The following is a 25,571-nucleotide window of genomic DNA, read 5'->3' as shown; positions in this document are numbered from 1 at the left end:
GAATTGTACGGTACATGGCCCCATCCATTCTCCCATTGATGCGGTGAAGTAGTCCTGTGCCCTTAGCAGAGAAACACCCCCAAAACATAACATTTCCACCTCCATGCTTGACAGTGGGGACGGTGTTCTTTGGGTCATAGGCAGCATTTCTCTTCCTCCAAACACGGCGAGTTGAGTTCATGCCAAAGAGCTCAATTTTTGTCTCATCTGACCACAGCACCTTCTCCCAATCACTCTCGGCATCATCCAGGTGTTCACTGGCAAACTTCAGACGGGCCGTCACATGTGCCTTCCGGAGCAGGGGGACCTTGCGGGCACTGCAGGATTGCAATCCGTTATGTCGTAATGTGTTACCAATGGTTTTCGTGGTGACAGTGGTCCCAGCTGCCTTGAGATCATTGACAAGTTCCCCCCTTGTAGTTGTAGGCTGATTTCTAACCTTCCTCATGATCAAGGATACCCCACGAGGTGAGATTTTGCGTGGAGCCCCAGATCTTTGTCGATTGACAGTCATTTTGTACTTCTTCCATTTTCTTACTATGGCACCAACAGTTGTCTCCTTCTCGCCCAGCGTCTTACTGATGGTTTTGTAGCCCATTCCAGCCTTGTGCAGGTGTATGATCTTGTCCCTGACATCCTTAGACAGCTCCTTGCTCTTGGCCATTTTGTAGAGGTTAGAGTCTGACTGATTCACTGAGTCTGTGGACAGGTGTCTTTCATACAGGTGACCATTGCCGACAGCTGTCTGTCATGCAGGTAACGAGTTGATTTGGAGCATCTACCTGGTCTGTAGGGGCCAGATCTCTTACTGGTTGGTGGGGGATCAAATACTTATTTCCCTCTGCAGAATGCAAATAAATTCATATACTTTCCACAATGTGATTTTCCGGATTTAATTTGTGATGTGCTATCTCTCACTGTTACCAATAACCTACCCTTCAATTATGGGCTGCTCATGTCTTTGTCAGTGGGCAAACTTACAAAATCAGCAAGGGATCAAATACTTATTTCCACCACTGTATCTGTCAAAGGTTCCATGTTTCTGTTCTCCTGCAATATAAACACATTTAGGTCCTTAAATCTCATTGTATACAGTCATAAGATATTTTGTGAACAGAATTCAGATACAAAACATAGTGCTGAAAAACAGCTCAGAGTTCAATCCTGGAGCTACTAGCCCTTTTACCTTTGCAAGCTTCTCCTGTAGGTCCTGTATTTTGTTCTGCTGCTCAGCATTTATCTACAAATAGAAACAAGTGATACAAAAAAAAAATCACATTTCATATTACATTTTAAGACTGTTTTTAGAAATAAACACATTTTATTAACTACCTCTAAACTTTAACACACTTTACTAGCTTTTGTCCATTTCCTCACTTTTGAAAGTTAAGGTGCGGTAAGTGCAAAGCCTGTGTAGTAAATACAGGCAGCATGCCCAGCATCTGACTTCCATTTAGCAAATGGGACAAATACTTACCACAGGAGCACTGGTCTATATGCCTAGATAGATAACATGGGACCATCTGAACCATCTCCTCCTGAACTTCTCCCTCCAACTAATCCCTAGTCATCTAGTAGAAAGAGGAGAGTTCCAAAATGCCAATGACCACTAGCACTTATTTTACAGCTCTACTCCTACAGGTCAGTGAAACAAGTAGACTCTGGATCAGGTAGGGATGTTTCTATCAGTGGATCAGGATTTCATGAGGGGAATTAAGTGAAAGCATTATCAGCAGTCATGACAGCATATGGCATCAACACATGCATTAGCTGCTATCGGCAGCTATTCCTCTTCTCCACCCATGACAACTAACAAGCAGGTAGTATGTGCTTCCCACACCAGATCCTTAATGCAGCTTAGTAAAGGACCCCAATGTGTGACAGCTGCTAGACAAATCACACTGAAAAAAGTTTCTTTACTTATATACAAGTCCAATACAGCATCAACGACAACATTTTTTAGAGGGATATCCAAGATTATGTGCATAAGTTTATTGTGACCGTTACTAGGGACTACTTAGGCCTTATTTGAAGTTTATACAGCAATAGAGCAATAAAGTATGAGAAGCCTACAAGACAATTTGTTTCAACAATTCAGAAAAAAACAAACTTTGGACCAAGAATTAAATTTTTTTACAACTTTTGAAAAGGAAAAACATTTAGCAACAACACTTAAGTAAGAAAAGTTTTTCAGTAATAGTAAAAATACCTATAGAAAATATTACCCTTTTTTTTTTAGCAGCTTTAGCCAAAAGTTCTATGCTTGCATCATCTTTTGCTACATTACACTCTGTTTTATATCCCGCTGTTACCACTAAGTTCTAAGTGGGTTGCATATAACGAGAGAGCTAGGACATTCTCCTAGGATATTATTAGCAAAAGATCATAATCAAGAGGTAAATTTTCTACACAGAATAGTCTTTAGACTTTTTCTAAAGGAGAGATACGAATGAGAAAAAGAAAGCTGTACTATAAAGATCCTTCCATAGACTTGCTGCTTGAACAGCCAACCAAAAATTAAAAATCTCCTTATCCTTCTAGTTGATGAAAAGTAATAATAATAATAATAATAATAATAAAAACATTAATATCACTTCTCCTGGTTCTTGGAAATGAGACAAAACAGAAATAAGTTAATAGACAGCTAGGAATTTGACCATGCAATGTTTTATAAAGAAAACACACAAATTTAAAATTTACCCGAGCCTCTATAGGTAACCAGTGTAATCAATTGTAATCAGGGGATACACTGTCATATCTGGAAAGATCATATAATCAATCTGCCGTATTCTGCACTGTCTGAAGTCTTTTAAATGAATGTTTGGTACTGCCCAAGTGCACTACATTACAATAATCAAGTGATGAAAGTACCAATGAATGAACCAACCGTTCAAACTGAGCCAAGTCAAAACATTTCCTTATAAAGCACAGTTTTTTCATCATTCAAAAAAAAAATTTTTATAACAAATTTAAATGAAATTCTAGTGAAATAAAACAAGTCAAACACCCAAAATTTTAATGATTGGGAAAAGAGTAAAAACTGTGTTATTAATTGTAATTGTTAAAGGATTTAAATCTGGATGGTAATTAAAACACAAAAGTTTAGTTTTCTCTGAATTAAGCTTTAACTTATAGTCCTGCATCCATCCTTTCAACAGTTTCTTACATATAGGATTATTTGTATTATCTAAATCAACGACTGATTTATAAGAATTAGTACTGAAATGTCATCAGCATAGATATAATGAATGAGGCCATGTTTCTCTAATAAAAGGCTTAGAGATCGCATGAAGAAGTTGAATAATACAGGAGAAAGTGGAGAACCCTGCAGAACACCGCAAGGGTTATTTCAACTTGTGGACAATTCCCCCTATGATTTTACTCTATACGATCTACTAGTCAAAAAGCCTCTGAACCAATCCAGTACTGCCCCTGTAATCCCTAAGTCCTCCAATTTATATAAAAGAAGGGAATAGTCCACAAGGTCAAAAGCAGATCACAGATCAAACTGAAACAAGGCATTTTTACCCAAGCTCAATAATAACTTCACATGATCTAACAAGGAACACAATACTGTCTCCGTTGTGAAGGAGGTAACGTCATGTAAATCTAAATAATGACTGAGCTGAACGGTTACCAATCCCTCCATTAGTCTGACAAAAAAAGGGATTGATGCCAATGGAATCCATTTATGTTGGTTTAGTTAAATCCTTTGGCATTGGCATAATTATAATTTCTGCTAAACTAGTAGGAAAACATGAACTAATTGATGTTCAATCCATAAATATACATTTAAACTAAAGATTGTTGGAGCACATTCCAAATACAGAGGGCAGATATCCAATATACAGTGGGCAAAACAATATTTATGAAATAACTTATTGAACAGTGACCAGTCAATAACTGAAAACGACTTTCATACTTTATCTACTAGTATACCTTGTCCAGAGATTTGACATAACTCAATCAAATTTATTACCTAAGGGAAAAGTAGATCTTAGTTTACAAACTTTATCTTGAAAGAAAGAAGCTAGTTGGTTAGAACTAGGACATTTTCCTTGTTCAGCTTTGATACAATCAAAAGGTTTGAAACATGAATTAACAGTAGAAAACAATTACTTTGTATTACCATGTTCTTTTTGAATCAGCTATCAATATTATCCTTCCAGAAATGATAAAAATATAGGTTCTTGAGCAAAAATATTCTATTTCAAAACTACACAATAAAAATGGCTTGCAAGCACATGGCAGATCATGTACAGTGCAAGGAGACACTTACTGACCTGAACATGTATACCTTGGAGAAACAGAGGTGACATGAAACAGATGTTCAAATATTTGAAAGGTATTAATCCACAAATGAACCTTTTTCAGAGACGGGAAGGCGGTAGAACTAGAGGACATGAATTGAGGTTGAAGGGGGACAAACTCAGGACTAATATTAGGAAGTATTTTTTACGGAGAGGGTGGTGGACATGTGGAATGCCCTCCCGCGGGAGGTGGTGAAGGTGAAAACGGTAATGGAATTCAAACATGCGTGGAATAAACACAAAGGAATCCTGTTAAGAAGGAATGGTTCCGCGGAATCTTAGCAGAGATTGGGTGGTGACACCGGAAATTGGGAAACAAAACGGGAGCTGGCCAGACTTCTACGGTCTATGCACTGATCATGACTGAATAGATAGGGATGGGCTGGAGTGTAAATTTTAAGGGGCTTCAACGTTAGCTTCAAAACTTAATACAAGAACAGAGCTGGACAGACTTCTATGGTCTGTGCCCTGAGAAAGGCAAGGACAAATCAAACAGGTATAAAGTATCACATACCATGTAAAATGAGTTTATCTTGTTGGGCAGACTGGATGGACCGTACAGGTCTTTATCTGCCGACATTTACTATGTTACTATGTATATGTGCCTAAACTTTAAATCTAGGCCAAATCATTTTATGCAGATGTGTCCCTTATATACATCTGTACAGCACTGCATATATTGTGTAGCACTATAGATATGAAAAACTGTAGTAGTGGAACTTTCACTTTTAAAGATGATCATTCTAATATTTTTCATTTGCAGTTTTAAGACCTTTGATATTTTTCAGTTCTGTTAGTGGGTGGTGCTACCTACCTGTATAGATGAAGCCAGTAACTAGGGCACCCATGCATGCACAACCTTAGTAGTTCCTGTGGGGAAGTGGACAGGAATAGATGTGGCTCCTAAGGTGAAGGCCCCCCATTCTCGTAGTAAAATACTTTCCATACTGTGGGCATGCACGCGCCAAATGTGTGGCTGCCTCAGGCTAGAAAAGGAAGCAAGAAAGCTCTATGCATTAGGCCAGCTATGGTGATGGAACCAGTGCACTGCAGTTCTTCTCTGCTGACATGGCACACTATCAGCCATGACAGCATTCTCCAAGGTTTTCCATGAGTAGTTGGGAGGGGTGAGGTGGGACAGGGGTGATAGAGATGTTAAGCCCAAGTCACATAATGGCTCACCCTCTTCCTCCTGTCTTCCACAGCTCCAGATCACTGCCATTTATGTTCAGTGTTGCAAAATAATATTAATACTGCAAGTGTTTGAAAAATGTTGAATTTTGGATTAAAGTTTTATTTTTTTTTATTTTAGTTACATTTGTACCCCGCGCTTTCCCACTCATGGCAGGCTCAATGCGGCTTACATGGGGCAATGGAGGGTTAAGTGACTTGCCCAGAGTCACAAGGAGCTGCCTGTGCCTGAAGTGGGAATCGAACTCAGTTCCTCAGTTCCCCAGGTTTTTACAGTTTTAATTTCCATGATATATATAATTTAACTATTGCATATATATTCCTTTTAATTCGACATTTATCTACTGTTGCTCATTGTTTTCACTTTTGTTTTGTACATCATCATACTAATTAGCTGTTGTGCACCAATTTGCTGATTATTTTGAAAGGTGGTTTAGCAATTCTCAATAAACTAAACACACTGGAAAACATTGACTAGCTCCAGATGACACTGGAGTCAGGAAGGTTACATTCAGGTACAAATTTACTCATCTAAGCAGTAACAGACCCACATGTAACATTGGTCCAAGCTACATGGGCTTCTATTGATCCATGGCTATTGATGTAAGTGTAATTGTGCAGCCCAAAGCACACAGTGTTGCATTAGGAGTGGGCACATGGCACTGGTAAAGCGAAGATACTTACCTGTAAAAGGTATTTGCCAAGGCAGCAGGCCTTATATTCTAACAAGTGGATAAAGTGGTGCAACATTGCCCTGTAATGAGTTTTAACAACAAGCTTTACAGAGCTTTGAGGAGCGTGAGACACACTCCACCACGCATACGCAAGTGCCTTCCTGCCCGCGGCGAGGGCACGGTTACCCTAGTTAAATACTACAGCATAAAAAATAAAATAAAAAATAGAAGACAACTCCTACGGGAGGTGGGAGGGTTTGTGAGAATATAAGGCCTGCTGTCCTTGGAGAATACCTGCTACAGGTAAGAATCTCTGCTTTCTCCGAGGACAAACAGGCCTATTTATTCTCAGAAGTGGGTTATTCCTGGCATTCAGGCTCACCGAAAACAACAACCATTGGTCAACTGGGCCTCACAAATACAAGGACATAACTCAGATCAACCTGAAACTATATACATACTAAGGGTGCAGCCTAGAACAGAATAAAACGGGCCTGGGGGGGGGGGGGGGGGGGGAGGTAGTTGGATTCTAGACCCCAAACAGATTCTGCAACAATGTCTGCACGAACCGACTGTCACATCAGGTATCCTGCTCAAGGCAGTAATGGGATGTGAATGTGTGTACTGAAGACTACATCGCAGCCTTGCAATTTTCTTCAATGGAGGCTGACTGCAAGTGAGTTACCGATGAAGCCATGACATTATGAGCTGTGACATAACCCTCCAGGATCAGCCCAGCCTGAGCATAAGTGAAAGAAATGCAATCTAACAGCCAATTAGAAATGGTGCATTTCCCGATGGCGATCCTAATCCTGTAGGGATAAAAAGAAACAAAAGGTTGGGCGGACTATCTGTGAGGCCATGTCCACTCCATGTAATAGGCCAATGCTCACTTGCAGTCTACGGTATGCAAAGTACTCTCAACAGGATGGCAATGTCAGAGAAAGAATGTTGGCAATACAATAGAATGGTTCAAATGGAACTCCAACACAACCTTTGATAGGAACTTAAGATGCGTGCAGAGGACTACTCTGTTATGATGAAATTTAGTAGAAGTAGCATCCACTACTAAAGCCTGAACCTCACTGACCCCTACGAGCTGAAGTAACCACCAACAACAAAATGACCTTCCAGGTCAAGTACTTCAGATAGTAGGAATTCAGTGACTGAAAAGGAGCTTTCATCAGCTGGGTGAGAACGACATTGAGGTCCCATGATACAAGTGGACGTTTGACAGGGAGCTTTGATAAAAGCAACCCTCTCATGAAGGAACAGCTAAAGGCTGTCTAGAGACTGGCATACCATCTACATGATAAGCACTAATTGAGCTTAGGTGAAACCATTACAGAGTTGGCTTGAGGCCAGACTCAGAGAGGTGTAGAAAAGCAGGGTATGACTAGGGCAGGAAACAAGATCTAGGGCCTTGCCTTCACACCAGACGGCAAACCTCCTCCTTTTGAAAGAATAACACCTCTTAGTGGAATCTTTCCTGGAAGCCAGCAAGACCCAAGAGACACCATAAAACAGACCTAAAGAAGCAAATTCTAGGCTCTCAACATCCATGCTGTAAGGGCCAGAGACTGAAGACTAGGATGCAGAAGATATCCCTCGTTCTACTTGATGAAAGTCGGAAAACATTCCAATCTCCATGGTTCTTCAGAGGATAACTCCAGAAGAAGAGGGAACTAGATCTGCCGCAGCCAGTTAGGCGTGATCAAGATCATGGTACCGTGGTCTTTCTTTACTTTCAGCAAAGTCTTCCCCATGAGAGGAATGGGAGGATATAAATACAGAAGGCCTGTCCTCCAATGCAGGAGGAAGGTATCAGACGATAGTCTGACATGAGCCTGAAGTCTGGAACAAAACTGTGGGATTTTGTGACTCAGTTGAGTGGCAGAGAGATCCACTGAGGGAGTACCCCACACTTGGAAGATCTGGCGGGCAACTCCCATGTTGAGTAACCACTCATGCTGTTGTATAACCCTGCTCAGCCTCTCAGCCAGATTATTGGTTTTGCCTGCCAAATAACTGGTACAAAGGAACATGCCATACTGGTGAGACCAGTGGCACATAGGGACGGTCTCCTGACACAGAGGGCGTGATCTGGTGCCCACCTGCTTGTTAGTGTAATACATTACAACCTGGTTGTGTGGTTGAAAGAGCACAATTTTGTTGGACAGCAGATTTTGAAAGCCTTTGGAGCGTTCCAGATAGCCCAGAGCTCCAGAAGATTGACCAGGCTCCACGAGCGTGGTCCATCTACATGAACCTCCCAACAGAGGAGTGATGCATCTGTCACCATTACCTTTTGAGGCTGAGGAATTTGGAATGGTAGTCCCATAGTCAAATTGGATCGAATAGTCCACCACAGCAGAGAATGAACAAGCTCTAGAGACACTCTGATGACATCTGCTAGCTTGACACCAAGGAGAGGCTAAGGTCCATTGGGCGAATTTCATGTGAAGGCGTGTCATGGGTGTCACATAAATTGTGGAAGCCATATGACCCAAAAACCTCAACATCTGCAGAGCTGAGACATGCTGTGAGGTTCAAATCCAAGCCAGAGCAACTAGAGTTTCTGCTCTCAGTTCTTGGAGAAAAGCTTAAACCTGTTGTGTATCGAGCAGAACTCCAATGAATTCCAATTGTTGAGCAGGATGAAGATGGGGTAGTTTATAACAAACTCTAGTAGCTCCAGCACCAGCCAATCGTCGAGGTAAGGGAACACATGGACTTCCAATATCCATAGTGACGCTGCGACTAGACATTTGGTAAAGACCCTGGGAGCTGACGGAAGGCCGAAGTGCAACAAGAGATGTGCTCCCAGCCGAAATCAGAGATACTTCAGGTGGGCTGGAAGTATTGAGATGCATGTATCCTTCAGAGAGCATAGCCAATCATTTTAATGAATCATGGGTAGAAGGGTGTCCAAGAAAACCATCCTGAACTTTTCTTTGACAAGGAATTTGTTCAGGCCCCTTAGATCTAGGATGGGACACATCTCCTCTGACTTCTTTTGAATAAGGAGGTACATGGAATAGAATCCATGCCCTTCCTCCCCTGGTGGAACAGGCTCGACCGCATGGGCCTTCAGAAGGCCAGAGAGTTCCTCTGCAAGTACCTACTCATGCTGAGAGCTGAAGTAATGAGCTGTCGGTGAGCAATTTGGAGGTTTTTCAAACCAATTGAGAGCGTATCAGAGTCTGTCTGTTGGAAGAACTCAACTATTGGAGATTATAAGGGGCCACCTTTCGTAGAAAAACTTCAGCCTCCCCCCAACCGGCAAGTCATCCGGGACAAACACTTTTAACGTGGCTATGCTCTGCTGGAGCCAATCAAAAGTTTGTCCCTTGCTTAAACTGGGGAGCAGCAGGGGCCTTAGGTGCATGCTGTTGACAAGAACGAAAGTGCTGGGACTGAGTCTGAACAGGCTGGCGAGAAGAGGTGGCGTACCTATGTCTCTGTGGGTGGTAGGCACCCCTCCTAGATTTGCCAAAAGACCTCCAAAATGAGGAGGCTGATGCAGAATGTGACCGGCAGGCGAGAGGAGATGGTATCAGTGTGTTTTTCTTGATTTGGTCAGCAACCTCCTTAACTTTCTCTCCAAAAAGGTTATCCCTCTGGCATGGGACTGCCGCCAACCTCTGCTGAACCGGCTGTTCATCAGAAACATGCAGCCATGACAGTCTGCGCATTGCTATACTTTGAGCAGAGATCCTGGATGCCACGTCAAAAGTGTTGTAGGAGCCCCTAGCAAAGAACTTACAACACGTCTTCTGCTACTTGGACAACTGGCGTACTGACCCAACCTACTCCAGTGGGAGAGAGTCCGTCAAATACAACAACTTGCACACCGAGTCCCGCAAGTACACGCTCGTAAAGAGCTGGTAACATTGTATAAGAGACATGAGCATTGCGGCCTGATTCATCTTTCTCCCGAAAGAGTCCAAGATCCTAGATTCTCTGTCTGGGGGCGTCGAGGCATAGTCTCAAACTCCTGGTTCTCTTGAGAGCGGACTCCACCACCATGGAGTTCTGAGGCAACTGGGACCTATCAAAACCAAGTGTACTGTGGATCCAATCTTCTTCGGCAAGAGAGGGACCAACAGAAGGGACTCCTAGTTCCTACCGAGGACTTCCTTGAGCACCTTGTGGAGAGGGACAGTCACAGCCTCCCTAGGTGGGGGACTCATAGCCCAGGACCTCGAGCATCTTAGCCCTGGTCTCGCTCATCCTCCACTTCCACATGAAATGGAATAGCCTCAGCCATTTCCTTAACAAAAGAGAGGGAAAAAAAGGTTCTCCAGAGGAGACTTTCTCCTTAAAGTAGAGAAGAGGGTTCAGAGGAAATTCCATAGGACTCAGAGGAAAAGCACCTTGGATCCTCCTCTGACACCAATGAGCGTTCCTCATTGGTATCAGAGAGAAACTCCTTGTGGGAGAGCTGAGACAGAACCTGCCTTGACTTTGAGAAACCATGTCCCAGAGAGGGGAGTCAAGAAATTGGCTCCCTCCTCAACTATTTATTCTCACATCTAGGGTATCCCTAGCATTAAGGCTCACATAAACAATTAACACTGGTCAACTGGGCATCGCAATGGCAAGGACGTAACTCAGATCAACCTGAATATATACAAACTGAAAGTGCAGCCTGGAACAGAATAACATAGTAACATAGTAGATGACGGCAGAAAAAGACCTGCACGGTCCATCCAGTCTGCCCAACAAGATAAACTCATATGTGTATACCTTACCTTGATTTGTACCTGCCTTTTTCAGGGCACAGACCGTACAAGTCTGCCCAGCAGTATTTCCCACCTCCCAACCACCAGTCCCGCCTCCCATCACTGGCTCTGGCACAGACCATATAAGTCTGCCCTCCACTATCCTCGCCTCCCAACCACCAACCCCTCTTCCCCCACCTGCTCTGCCACCCAATTTCGGCTAAGCTACTGCGAATCCATTCCTACTGCACAGGATTCCTTTATGCATATCCCACGCATGTTTGAATTCCGTTACCGTTTTCATCTCCACCACCTCCCGCAGGAGGGCATTCCAAGCATCCACCACCCTCTCTGTGAAAAAATACTTCCTGACATCTTTCCTGAGTCTGCCCCCCTTCAATCTCATTTCATGTCCTCTCGTTCTACCGCCTTCCCATCTCCCGAAAAGATTTGTTTGAGGATTAATACCTTTCAAGTATTTGAACGTCTGTATCATATCACCCCTGTTCCTCCTTTCCTCCAGGGTATACATGTTCAGGTCAGCAAGTCTCTGCTCATAAGTCTTGGAACGCAAATCCCATACTATTCTCATAGCTTTTCTTTGCACCGCATCCAGTTTTTTAACATCCTTCGCAAGGTACGGCCTCCAAAACTGAACACAATACTCCAAGTGGAGCCTCACCAATGACTTGTACAGGGGCATCAACACTTCCTTTCTTCTGCTGATCACACCTCTCTTTATACAGCCTAGCAACCTTCTCGCTACGGCCACCGCCTTGTCACACTGTTTCGTCGCCTTCAGATCCTCGGATACTATCACCCCAAGATCCCTCTCCCCCTCAGTACCTATCAGACTCTCACCGCAAAACACATAAGTCTCTCATAGTAACATAGTAGATGACGGCAGAAAAAGACCTGCACGGTCCATCCAGACTGCCGAACAAGATAACTCATATGTGCTAATTTTGTGTATACCCTACTTTGATTTGTACCTGTGTTCTTCAGGGCACAGACCGTATAAGTCTGCCCAGCACTATCCCCACCTCCCAACCACCAGACCCGCCTCCCACCACCGCCGGCTCTGGCACAGACCGTATAAGTCTGCCCAGCACTATCCCTGCCTCCCACCACCAGCTCTGGCACAGACCGTATAAGTCTGCCCAGCACTATCCCTGCCTCCCAACCACCAGTCCCGCTTCCCCCCACCGGCTCTGGCACAGACCGTAGAAGTCTGCCCAGCACTATCCTCGCCTCCCAACCACCAGCCCCGCTTCCCGATCTTGACTAAGCTCCTGAGGATCCATTCCTTCTGCACAGGATTCCTTTATGCTTATCCCACGCATATTTGAATTCCGTTACCGTTTTCATTTCCACCACCTCCCGCGGGAGAGCATTCCAAGCAACCACTACTCTCTCTCCGTGAAAAAAGGAGAAATTAGATCTTACCTGCTAATTTGCTTTCCTTTAGTCCCTCCAGACCGGACCAGGATTGGACTGAGTCTCTCGTGGGTTTCTACTCCCTAAATGCATCACTTTGCATTTCTTCACATTGAATTTTAATTGCCAAACCTTAGGCCATTCTTCTAGCTTCCTCAGATCCTTTTTCATGCTTTCCACTCCCTCCCGGGTGTCCACTCTGTTACAGATCTTAGTATCATCCGCAAATAGGCAAACTTTACCTTCTAACCCTTCGGCAATGTCACTCACAAATATATTGAACAGAATCGGCCCCAGCACCGATCCCTGAGGCACTCCACTACTCACTTTTCCCTCCTCTGAGCTAAGTTATGTCCAATAAAAAAGGTATCATCTTATTTTCTTTTCCATGTTTTATTTTGTTTGATTTCTATTGATAACCTTTAAGAATGGACTAACACGGCTACCACACCTCCTCCGAGCGAACTCCATTTACCACCACCCTCTGTTGTCTGTCCGTCAACCAATTCCTAATCCAGTTCACCACTTCGGGACCTATCTTCAGCCCATCTAGTTTATTTAAGAGCCTCCTGTGGGGAAGCGTGTCAAAAACTTTGCTAAAATCTAAGTAGATTACGTCTATAGCACGTCGATGATTCAATTCTCCAGTTACCCAATCAAAGAATTCAATGAGATTCGTTTGGCACGATTTCCCTCTGGTAAAACCATGTTGTCTCGGATCTTGCAACTTATTGGCTTCCAGGAAATTCACTATCCTTTCCTTCAGCATCGCTTCCATTACTTTTCCAATAATCGAAGTGAGGCTTACCGGCCTGTAGTTTCCAGCTTCTTCCCTATCACCACTTTTGTGAAGAGGGACCACCTCCGCCGTTCTCCAATCCCTCGGAACCTCTCCCGTCTCCAAGGATTTATTAAACAAATCTTTAAGAGGACCCGCCAGAACTTCTCTGAGCTCCCTCAATATTCTGGGGTGGATTCCGTCCGGTCCCATGGCTTTGTCCACCTTTAGCTTTCCAAGTTGTTGATACACACTCTCTTCCGCGAACGGTGCTATATCCATTTCATTCTCAGGTGTACTTTTGCCAGTTCCTCGCGGTCCTTCTCCAGGATTTTCTTCAGTGAAAACAGAACAAAAGTATCTATTTAGCAAATTGGCTTTTTCTTCATCATTACCTACATAGCGGTTCGCTGTATCTTTTAGTCTCACAATTCCCTTTTTAGTCATTCTCCTTTCACTAATATACCTGAAGAAATTTCTGTCGCCCCTCCTTACATTTCTAGCCATTTGTTCTTCCGCTTGCGCCTTCGCCAGACGTACCTCTCTCTTGGCTTCTTTCAGTTTCATCCGGTATTCCTCCCCGTGTTTCTCTTCTTGAGATTTTCTATATTTCTGGAACGCTAACTCTTTAGCCTTTATTTTCTCAGCCACTTGCTTGGAGAACCATAACGGTTTCCTTTTTCTCTTGCTTTTATTTACTCTCCTTACATAAAGGTCTGTGGCCCTATTTATTACTTCTTTCAGCCTGGACCACTGCCCTACCACTTCTTGTACGTCCTCCCAGCCCATCAGCTCCTTCCTCAGGTAACTTGTACAGCGCTGCGTAACCCTGGCAGCGCTATAGAAATGCTAAGTAGTAGTAGTAGTATTCCCCCATTTTACTAAAGTCAGCACGCTTGAAATCCAGGACTTTGAGTTTAGAGTGGCTGCCCTCCACTTCAGCTGTCATATCAAACCAAACCGTTTGATGGTCACTGCTTCCCAGGTGTGCACCCACTCAGACATTTGACACACTAAGCCCATTTGTGAGCACCAGATCCAGCGTCGCTCCCTCCATCGTGGGTTCCGTCACCATTTGTCTGAGCAGAGCACTTTGGAAAGCATCTACGATCTCTCTACTTCTTTCTGATTTGGCAGACAGAACCTTCCAATCTACATCCGGCAGATTGAAATCTCCCATCAACAGAACCTCTTTTTTCTTTCCTAATTTTTGAATATCTGCGATCAGACCTTTATCTAGTTCCTCTAATTGTGTCAGGGGTCTGTAGGCAACACTCACGTGAACAGAGGTTCTATCATCTCTTTTTAAGGTGATCCATATCGCTTCTTCCTTTCCCCAGGTCCCTGTCATTTCAGTCGCCATGATATCATTCCTCACATACAGAGCTACTCCTCCACCTTTACGACCCTCTCTATCCTTCCTAGATTATAGCCTGGTATGCTTGCATCCCATTTGTGGGAACCGTTGAGCCACGTCTCCGTGATTGCAACAACATCTAAGTCTGCCTCCAACATCAGGGCTTGAAGGTCATGAACTTTATTGCTTAGACTACGAGCATTTGTGGCCATCACTTTTCATCTATATTTCTTGGTATGTGTTTCAACATTAGTGATTTGGGGGTGTCTTTTCACTTTGGGTACCTTCATGTCTTTTTGTTCCAACTTTATTGTCTTTTCCTCTGCCTCAGTTCTATTTTCAGGAGCATCACAGTGCTGTAGTGGAGCAAAAGAATTCTTAATAAAACGAGACTGGGTGGTTGGAATTGGATTCTAAACCCCACACAGATTCTGCAACACTGTCTGCACAGACTGTCATGTCAGGTAACCTGCTCAAGAAAGTAATGAGATGTGAATGTGTGGACTGAAGACCACGTTGCAGCTTTGCAAATTTCTTCATCGGAGGCTGACCGCAAGTGGGCTACTGAAGCAGCCTGGTCATAAGAGAAAGAAATGCAATCTGCTAGAGATGGTACGTTTCCTGATGGCAACCCCAGTCCTGTTGGGATCAAAAGAAACAAAGTTGGGCGGACTGTCTGTGGGGCCTTGTCCACTCCACGAAATAGGCCAATGCTTGCTTGCAGTCTAAGGTGTGCAAGGTGTTCTCGCCAGGATGGGCATAAGGTCAAGGAAAGTATGTTGGCAAGACAGTCAACTGGTTTATTACCTTAGATAGGAACTTAGGGTGCATGCAAACGACTACTTTGTTCTGATGAAACTTAGTATACAGTGCATGCACTACTAGAGCATGCAGCTCACTGACCCTACAAGCTGAAGTAACAGCCTGTCGCGCCCCTCACCTGCTGTGCTCCTCGCCTCCGTGAAGTGGAGCATAGGCCATATATTGGCCGAGCCGACGCTCCAGCAGCTGCGCTCCTCGACCCGACTGGTGAAGTGGAGCGCCGGCCGTTGCGACTGAGCCGGCGCTCCAAGGTGGGTTCCAATCGCCGCTGCTCCTACTGTTGGGAGCGCCGGCCATCTTGGCAGTGCCGAAGCTCCAAGTATCAGGTTGACTCCCTTCTTTCCGGGCGCAGGGCCCAGGAACGCGGGAACTCTCGTCCCACCTCCTGCTGCCTGGATTGGACTCTTGCACCAGGCTCCGCCCCCTCCAGCTAACCAGCCTATCAGAAGTCTCCCTTGCCTGCTGATTCCTTAGATTCAAAACTATATAAAGAGAAAGGTCCCACTTAACTTTATTTCTCAGAAGTTCTAAGAGAAGAGGACATTTCTCTGGTAAGTGAACATTATTTTGCTTTGTGCTTTGGGAACAAATATTAGAGTTTAAAGAGGAATTGTAGGTTGTTGATAGGCAGAATAAAAATGTAAAAAAGCAAACTTTATCAACTAATCTCTATATTCTTTTCTCCCTAGTTTTCAAATTTGAACTTTGTGCCACAGCATTAACACAGCTTTTAGCAGCCACAGCAGGATCTAGTTTAGTCCTCATCCCGCCCACTCTCCCCAACACCCGCCCACCGCTAGCACAACTCTTTATTTATAGTCAGTTATTGTAATTAGGGTAACAAGCAAGGAGAGCTCTTATAAAGTTTTAATTCTAAGTATGGAGTGTTGCCACAATTTGGGTTTCTGCCAGGTACTTGTGACCTGGCTTGGCCACTGTTTGGAAAACAGGATACTGGGCTAGAAGGACAATTTGACCCAGTATGGTTACTATTATGTTCTTATGTTGAGGGGGTACCGGCTTGGGTGGCAGTCAACACTGGGGTCGCACGCAGCACCGCAGGCTGAGGGCCAAGCAGGGCCGCAACTGGCAGCGGGGTAGGCACAAGCACCCTGAATACCAATGCACACCATTGCAGGTGGTCATCCAGAAGCTCAGGAAGAAAGGCCCAGATACCCTCATCGAGGGCTGACACCGGGAAACACTGGGGTGCAGAACTGATCGGTCTGAGACAGGAGTCGGGTCCCAGCTGTTGGGGACCGACACATCAGTACCTCTTGAACAGAGGGGGAATGATCCTCCCGATGCAAACGCTTCTCGGGTGCTGAATCCCTCAATGCCCTGGAGCTCCCGGCACCACGCGTTGAGGACTGATGCTGATGCTTCTTGGCCTTTGCCCAGAGCTAGGCATTGAGACTCTTTGGTGCAGATGTTGAATCCTCATATCGCATAGGGGTCAAGTCAAACACAGGCCGGTTCCGGGGGCCCTGCCCAGTAGTCGGGTTCAAGACAAGTGGAGACCCACTCGACGCACTACTGCTCCCAGTATCCATAGGTCTCGAATCAGCCATGTGGACTGATGACCCCAATGTTGAAGCAGTCTTCGATGTCAACGCCAATGCCACTAACCTCGATGATGATGACTCAGACCTGGCCCCCAAAAATCTTTTCGCATTGAGCCTCTCTTGACAGCTGAATCCTCTTCTTCATTCAAAGACAAAGGACACAGTTAGCAGGGCTATGATCAGGCCCTAAACACTGAAGACACCAAGAATGGGTGACTTTACCAGAGATGGTCTGATTGCATCAGGTACAGCGCTTAAAACCACTGGGAACTTTTGTGGACATACATGGAAAAACTTCCACAGCCAAATCAAAAGACGCAATAGTGCCTGAAAAGAAGGACAAGGCACCAGAAAAAAGGCAAGCGAAGGACACAGCCTAAGACATAAAAATATAAAGAAAACCTAAAACCGGGCAAAAAGGAACTAAAAAGGAACTAAAGTGTATGGGAAGAGGGGGAACAGAGACCTGAGAACAGGCAGCGTGAAAAAAAGGCACAAAAAAGACCGGGAGTGAAACCACAGACACAGCTTCTCCTCACCACGTAGGAAAAACAACTGAGGTAACTGAACTCTTGTAGCAGGCACGAAAGCACTCACATATGCACAGTGGAGTGTGTCTCGCACTCTACAAAGCTCTGTATGACAAGCTGAACAGGTGGGAGTTAGAGGGAGAGAGAACTACACTCAGAGCAGTTGAAACAGGGGAAGCTGGAGTCTGAGAAAGGAAAAGGCAGAAGGGAATTTCAGCACTTAGGATGGAAAAATGTTGTGCAAGAACACTAAAAATCAGTGCAGAATGTTCTTAAATTGTGTGCAGAACTCTCCCAGGAATTAAGTAGGGAAGCACGATTACCAGTACCACATCCTGCCTTTTGGCCTTGCATCAGCTACCAGTAGTCAGAGCATCCATATGCAGACTAGAAGTGAACGTGTTTCTCTACCTAGACGACTGGCTCATGAGGAGCACATCAAGGGAAGTAGAACAAGAATCAACACAAAGAACTATTTAGGTGCATGAGCTACTAGGGTTCATAATAAACTATCTAAACACCAATCTAACCCCTGTAGAAAGATTTACTCTTGGGATCTTGCCATGTACTTGCGGCCTGGATTGGCCACTGTTGGAAACAGGATACTGGGCTTGATGGACCTTCAGTCTGTCCCAGTATGGCAATGCTTATGTTCTTATGTAAAACAAATTCATTGGAGCCCTGCTAGACACGGCCCAAGCCTTCTTCCCAAACCAGCATGCTGACACATTGGTTGACATTGTGACCAAGTTTGGCAAAGTCAGCAGGTCACAACTCAGCAGATGTTAAGGTTGTTAGGCCACATGGCCTCTACTGTGCATGTCACACCCTTGGCACACCTCAATTTGAGACGGGCCCAGTGGACCCTAGCTTCCCAATGGTCTCCAGCCATAGGGAACTTTGCGGATATCACAGTTACTCCATCTCTCATGGAGTCACTCTTGTGACCAATTGAACCACTGAACCAATTTGAAAAAGAGAATTCCATTACAAATTCTACCACCCAACAAGATTCTAACCACAGATGTATCTGGCCTGGACTCCACAAGGAACACCAAGAGGAGCACCTTCAAGCAACATGGACCACTCTAAAAGCTTTCATGGATTGACTAATTACACAGCTCAGCTCACGACCAGCGAATCCTGCTCGTCTGAACACACCAACAGGACCACAGTAGTCGAGTCCGCAGCCGAGAAACCATAAGTCTAACTTGCGGCCAGGTGTGTGGAACCCCTGCTCGGACCATCCAATCCAACCCAACAGAAAGCACCATCACAACAGACACGCCAAGACCCACAAGACTAGTTGGAGGCCAGAGCCCTGAGCCCTGCTTTGGTCGTCTCCATCTGTGAACTGTGGAGGAAACCGACCGTTATATACAGTGCTGTGTATACCTAGAACTCTGATATCCACTACTGTAATACAACTGCATTGAAGGTATTTATAATATAGACCAACGAATAATCCACTGACTTCTCATCAGTATTGATGGCACCGACCTTTAAATTGCATCTATTGGATTAGACTGCATTATACTGAACTGTACTTGTGACACATTGTTACATACACATAGATTGACATACAGAAACAGAGGAACTAACCCTGAAGAATGGGGAGTATCACGAAACACTTCTAAAAGGCAGCATTGGTACTGCTGCATTAGAACCAACAAGCCTCTGCTCCTGTCCTGCATCCCCTGCTCCAGCCTCAATTCCAGTCCTACTACCTCTGCTCCAGCCTGCAACTTCAACCCCAGTCCTGCAACCTATACTCCACTGTTCCAGCCTGCATCGTCTGCTCCAGTCTGCACTTAAACTCCAGTCCTGCAACCTCTGCTCCTCTGTTCCAGCCTTCAGCCTCAGCTCCTGCCCACTGCCTCACCTTTATTCGTGACTATTACCCAGCCTGCATCGTCTGCTCCAGCCTGCATCCTCTGCTCCAGCCTGTGCTTAAACTCCAGTACTGCAACCTCTGCTCCTCTGTCCTCAGCTCCTGCCCACTGCCTAGCGCCTGGACTGCCTGAGTCACTACATATGGCTCCATTTCACATTCCCCTCCTAGTACTGTCCCTTCCCAATCTACTCCTACGCACCAATCTACTCCTCCACCCGAAGCCACTGTGCACTACACTTATACATTTCCCCTTCGTTGATTTCATTACCTCACCATCTCTCTTGTACTCTTCCTCCCTCCTTGCTTTCTGCCTTCAACATTTCATCCCTTCCATTGTACCTTCCCCTTTCTATATGAGTTCACCTCGCCTTCGTCGCTACTCCTCTCCTACTCTCCTCCGCACTCTCTTACTCCTTCTTCTTTCTGCTAGTGACATCAATCCCAATCCTGGTCCCCCTAACCCTATTTGTGCAGGTCGCACCGTGACCTTTCCAATCTCATCTCTATTCCTCTCCTCCCCCCCCCCCCCCGCCCTTCTCATGCGCTCTATGGAATGCCCGCTCCATCTGCAACAAACTTTCTTATACCCATGACCTTTTTGTCTCTCACAGCCTCCATCTGCTTGCCATAACAGAAACCTGTCTCAGCCCTGAAGACCCTGCTTCAGTCACAGCCCTCTGCCATGGTGGTTATCTCTTCGCCCATACTCCTCGCCCTACTGGCCGCGGTGGTGGGTACTCTCACCTTCTTCCAAATTTCAATCTCTTCTACCACCTCAGTCTCTCTGCTTTTCCTCCTTTGAAGTTCACTCCGTCCGCCTATTCACTCCTTTGCCTCTTCGAATAGAAGTTATTTATCATCCCCCTGATAAGTCCCTTTCATCCTTTCTCAGCGAATTTGACGTTTGGCTTTCCTTCTTTCATGATGCTTCTTCCCCCTCCCTCATCCTTGGCGACTTCAACATTCATGCTAATAATCCCTCCAACTCTTACGTCTCCCAGTTCCTCGCCTTAACATCCTCCTTCAATCTCCAACTATGTTCCACTTCCCCTACTCACCAAAATGGTCACTGTCTTCATCTTATCTTCTCCTATAACTGCTCTCCCTCCAATTTCTTTGCCTCAGATCTTCCCCTCTCTGACCATCATCTAATAACCTTCACACTTAAACTTTCTCCTGCCCAATCCTGTCTTAACCAATTTATCTAGGAATCTCCAGGCCACTGACCCTACTATCCTATCCTCCAATGTCTCGAACCTTTTCTCTACCACTGCACCATCTAAATCTGTCAATGAAGCAGTCTCTTCTACAATACTATCCTATCCTCTGCTTTAGACACCCTTGCACCTCTCTTGCCCTGTCCTATAAGGCGTACCAAACCCCAGCCTTGGCTGACCTCTAAAATCCGCTACGTACGTTCCTGTGCCAGCTCCGCAGAACACTTCTGGCTGAAATCTCGTGCCCTTGCTGACTTTATACACTTCAAGTTCATGCTGACTTCCTTCCAATCTGCTCTTTTGCTTGCCAAACAGGACTATTACATCCAACTGACTAATTCTCTTGGTTCTAACCCTCAACTTCTCTTCGCCACACTGAGTTCTTTCCTCAAGGTGCCTCCTTCTCCAACTCCCCCCTCACTATCTCCTCAGACCCTAGCTGAGTTCTTCCACGACAAGGTTCAGAAGATAAACCTTGAACTCTCATCCAAGCCACCCCCACCACTCCCTCCCTTTGTCCGCTCCCCTTTCTCCCCAGCCCCCCCCCCCATCCTTTTCCTCCTTTCCCGAAGTCACTGATGAAAAAACAAATCTTCTCTCCTCCTCAAAACGAACTACCTGTTCCTCTGATCCCATTCCAACCCACCTTCTTAACACCATCTCGCCTACTCTCACCCCTTTTATCCGTCATATCCTCAATCTTTCACTTTCCACTGCGACCGTTCCTGATGCCTTCAAACATCCTGTGGTCACACCACTTCTTACAAAGCCTTCACTTGACCCTACCTGTCCTTCCAACTATCGACCCATCTCCCTCCTCCCCTTCCTCTCCAAGATACTTGAACGTGCCATTCATGGCCGCTGTCTTGACTTTCTTTCATCTCATGCTGTTCTTGACCCACTCCAATCTGGCTTTCGCCCTCTTCATTCAACTGAAACCTGTTTCTGGCCAAATCCAAAGGTCTCTAGTCTATCCTCATCCTTCTCTATCTATCCGCCGCTTTTGACACTGTTGATCACAGCCTACTCCTTGATACGCTGTCTTCCCTTGGATTCCAGGGCTCTGTTCTTTCCTGGTTCTCCTCCTACCTCTCACTTCGCACATTTAGTGTACACTCTGGTGGATCCTCTTCCACTTCTATCCCACTACCAATCGGTGTACCTCAAGGTTCTGTTCTCGGTCCTCTCTTGCTCTCCATCTACACTTCTTCCCTTGGCTCTCTGATATCATCCCATGGCTTTCAATACCATCTCTACGCTGACGAACCCCGAGATCTCTCTCTCTACCCCCGAAATCTCAACCAGCATCCAGACCAATGATTCAGCCTGCCTATCTGATATCGCTGCCTGGATGTCTCAACGTCATCTGAAACTTAACATGGCCAAAACTGAGCTTCTCATCTTTCCCCCTAAACCCACCTCTCCTCTCCCCCCCTTTCTCTATTTCTGTGGATAGCACTCTCATTCGCCCTGTCTCATCAGCTCGTAACCTTGGGGTCATCTTCAACTCCTTTCTCTCCTTCTCTGCTCACATTCAGCAGATTGCCAAAACCTGTCATTTCTTTCTCTATAACATCAGCAAAATCCGTCCCTTCATCTCTGAGCACTCTACCAGAACCCCTTATCCACATTCTTATTACCTCTCGCCTAGATTACTGCAACCTGCTTCTCACCAGCCTCCCACTTAGCCATCTCTCTCCCCTTCAATCAGTCCAAAACTCCGCTGCACAACTCATTTTCTGCCAAAGTCGCTATGCTCACAGTAGCCGTCTCCCTCAAGTCACTTCACTGGCTCCCTATCCATTTTTGCATTCAAATCAAACTTCTCTTACTGACCTATAAGTGCATTCACTCTGCTGCTCCCCAGTACCTCTCCACTCTTGTCTCTCCCTAAGCCCCCCTCGGATACTCCGCTCTGTAGATAAATCTCTCTTGTCTGTCCCCTTCTCCTCTACTGCTAATTCCAGACTCCGTTCCTTTTATCTCGCTGCACCTCACGCCTGGAATAGACTTCCTGAGCCTGTACGTCTAGCCCCATCTTTGGCCGTTATCAAGTCCAGGCTAAAAGCCCACCTCTTTGACATTGCTTTTGATTCCTACTCACTTGCCCTGTACCCCACCTCTTTAATTCCCTTACCTCTTAGTTGTTCTGTCTGCTTACCTGTCTTATTTAGATTGTGAGCTCTTTGAGCAGGGACTATCTTTTCATGTATGGTGTACAGTGCTGCGTATGCCTTGTAGCGCTATAGAAGTGATAAGTAGTAGTAGTAGACTAATGCACCAAATCATTCAAATTCAGACAATCAGGTTGCAATGTATTATGTCAACAAGCAGGGAGGCACGGGTTTGTACCTCTTGTGTCAGGAAGCAGTCAGGATGTGGCAATGGGCAACTAGCTGTGACATGCAGCTCAGAGCCACAACAGCAACAGTCTGGAGGGCAAGCTGAGCAGAATCATGTAACTACACAAGTGGTCTCTCTATATGGGTACAGCCTGTCAGATCTTCCGAGAACAGAATAACCCCTTGGTAGATCTCTTTGCCACTCATCTGAAAACAAAGTTTGCAAGTATTGTTCCAAACTGGGATCTCACAGCAAACTAGTCTCAGATACCTTCCTCGCGCATTTGGTCCTCTTAATGCATATCCTGCCATACCTCTCATAGGGAAGACCTTGCTGAAATTCAAGCAGGACCGGGAAACTATGATACTGGCGAAGACAAATATGGCTCTCTCTACTTTTGAAGTTATTCTTCAGAGGCCCATAGAGACTGGAGTGCTTTCTGATCCTCATCACGCAGAACAAGGGTTCTGTTCTGCAACCCAAACTTCAGTCCTTAGCCCTCACAGCCTAGACGTTGAGAGGATACACATTAACTCTCTCCACCTGTATGAGGGTGGTCTCCTGGCTCCTGCTTGCTCCCAGAAAGGATTCCACTAAGAGATAATATAAGTGGAAGAGGTTTGCCATCTGGTGTGAGAGCAACAGGCCATAGATACTGCTGGAATACCTTCTACCAAAGCAGTACTTTTGGACGCTGCTGTTTGGGCACCTATGCATATTGGCACTGGACTTTTAGATGCCAGCATCTGAGTGTCTAGATGTCCTTTCCCTACTTCTTTCCTCCCTGCCGCGCACTAACCTCCAAAAGTCCAGGTGACAGCATGGCCAGCACCTGATCGCTGCTGTGGGGTCCTCGTTGCAGAAGGGAGAGCTGTTCCAAGTGGTGACCATCAAAGGAGGACAGCTGAAGGCTCTGGCTCTTCTGCCATCTTCTTTGACAGGCACCACTTGGGGCAGCTCTCCCTTCTGCACTGAGAATCCCACAACAGCAATCTGGCATGGGCCCTGCCCTCCCCCAGACTTTGGAGGTTAGTGCAGGGCAGGGAGGGAAGTAGGAAAAGGACTTTTAACTGCCACCATCTGAGTGCCCAAAAGTCTAGTGCCCAAACGGCGGCATCCAAAAAGGTAGCACCCATGTGTCTGGTCCCCTAGTGCAGTGCCCAAAAGTCAGGTCTCCAACTATGGACATGGTTCTGCTAAATCCAAACAGTGTTGGGCTTGGAAGATGAGGAGAATAAGTTTTTCCCATTGGGTGTTACAGCAGCATGGATGGTTCTGGTGGCACAATGGAAAAAAATCCTTAATTCCAGATTGGAAAAAAGTGGTATAGCATGTACAGATAGCAGCTACTTGAAATAAAACTGGGCCATTTCAGAGATGAAAAAGGTTTACTACTGGTTAAACAATAGGAGAAATTAAGTGGTGGGAAGGGTGAGGAGAGGCAGGGCAACTATGGCTGTTTGGGATTTCTAATTTCCTCTTTATCCTATAGGTTATAAAGGTGAATGCATAGAAATCACATGCATTCACACTGTTCTTTATATGCTTCTTTTTTGTATATGTTTTTGATTAAAATTCAATAAAGACATGCTTAAAAATAGGTAGAACAGGGGACAGCAAATCAAATATTAAGTTGTAAAATTAAATGAGAGAAAAATTGGCTCCTTATAAATCAATAGGGAATTGGAATATGTGTATTTTGGTTTTCAAATATCTAAACCTAGACAGACGATTACAATAAGAGGTTATAAGGCTCATTTTCAAAGCACATAAACGTACAAAGTTCCATATGTTACTTTGGGGCTCATTTTCAAAGCACTTAGACTTACAAAGTTCCATACTATGGAACTCTGTAAGTCTAAGAAGATTGAAAATATGCCTCTATGTAACTTTGTAACTCAACGTACTTTGAAAATGTGCACCTTTACCTTCTCCAGTTTCAAATGTAGCTCTCCAACTTCTGCCTTGTCATTGTCTTTCACCTACAAACAAAAACTAACTTTTACTTAAAAGTTCAGAACAAAACAGCGTTAAAAGCTTATCAAATTCACCATAAAGCACTGACTCCCAATATTGTGTAGGATTAACCAGATCAATGCCCATGTAAATCATCTAATAAAACTTGTGCATCATAAACCAATCAGCAAATGTATGCCAATGACTACACTTTAAAGAAAGTGTTTAGTATGGATTTCATTTTAAATAAACTATCTCCCATTTCGTAACAATTATCTTACACTATTGCTTTCTTTCCCCTATCAAACAATTTTAAAACTATACAAAATATATGTGGCCTTTATAGCAGCTCTCATTTATAAATTTCAGCTTGCATGTAGTAAAAAGGTCAGCATATCATCATTCTTACCCCTTGTGGGCTCTTCGCTACTTTCTGTAGTTTGTGCTGGCATTCCGTAGCTTTTTGCTTAAATTCTTCAGTGACTAATCGTGACTCTTTCAACTCTGATTCACAGAGATCACTGCGTTTACGGGCAGCGGCAAGGTCCTCCTCCAACTGGTGCATCATTAGTTTCATCTCCTCTACCTGTGCCTGAAATTCCTATTTTGTGTTTTGTTCAAGAATGTGAAAAGAGGGGGCAAAAAGAACATTTTATGAAAGACAAGCGAGATAAGGTAAAGAAAAGTGTATAAAAGAGCAAAGAAGGAGGAAAACAATCAGAATACTTCAAATGTATCAATAATCAGCACCAAACATACCAATAAGTCTTCAA

The 25,571-nt window shown here is 44.9% G+C and overlaps 1 protein-coding gene across 1 annotated transcript in view; it reads right to left on the bottom strand.

The window, feature by feature from the left end:
* CIT (citron rho-interacting serine/threonine kinase) overlaps window positions 1-25,571 on the bottom strand; it is a 1,023,678-nt gene that overhangs the window by 717,650 nt on the left and 280,457 nt on the right. Inside the window, 3 exon segments of the mRNA XM_030217566.1 lie at window positions 1,187-1,240; window positions 24,771-24,824; window positions 25,208-25,399. Coding sequence (XP_030073426.1) covers window positions 1,187-1,240; window positions 24,771-24,824; window positions 25,208-25,399 — 300 coding nt within the window.

This window comes from Microcaecilia unicolor, chromosome 11 (assembly GCF_901765095.1).
Source record: "Microcaecilia unicolor chromosome 11, aMicUni1.1, whole genome shotgun sequence".
Lineage (NCBI taxonomy): Eukaryota > Metazoa > Chordata > Amphibia > Gymnophiona > Siphonopidae > Microcaecilia > Microcaecilia unicolor.
Note: the sequence above shows the minus strand (reverse complement) of the source record. Positions and strands in the feature narration are given on the sequence as shown.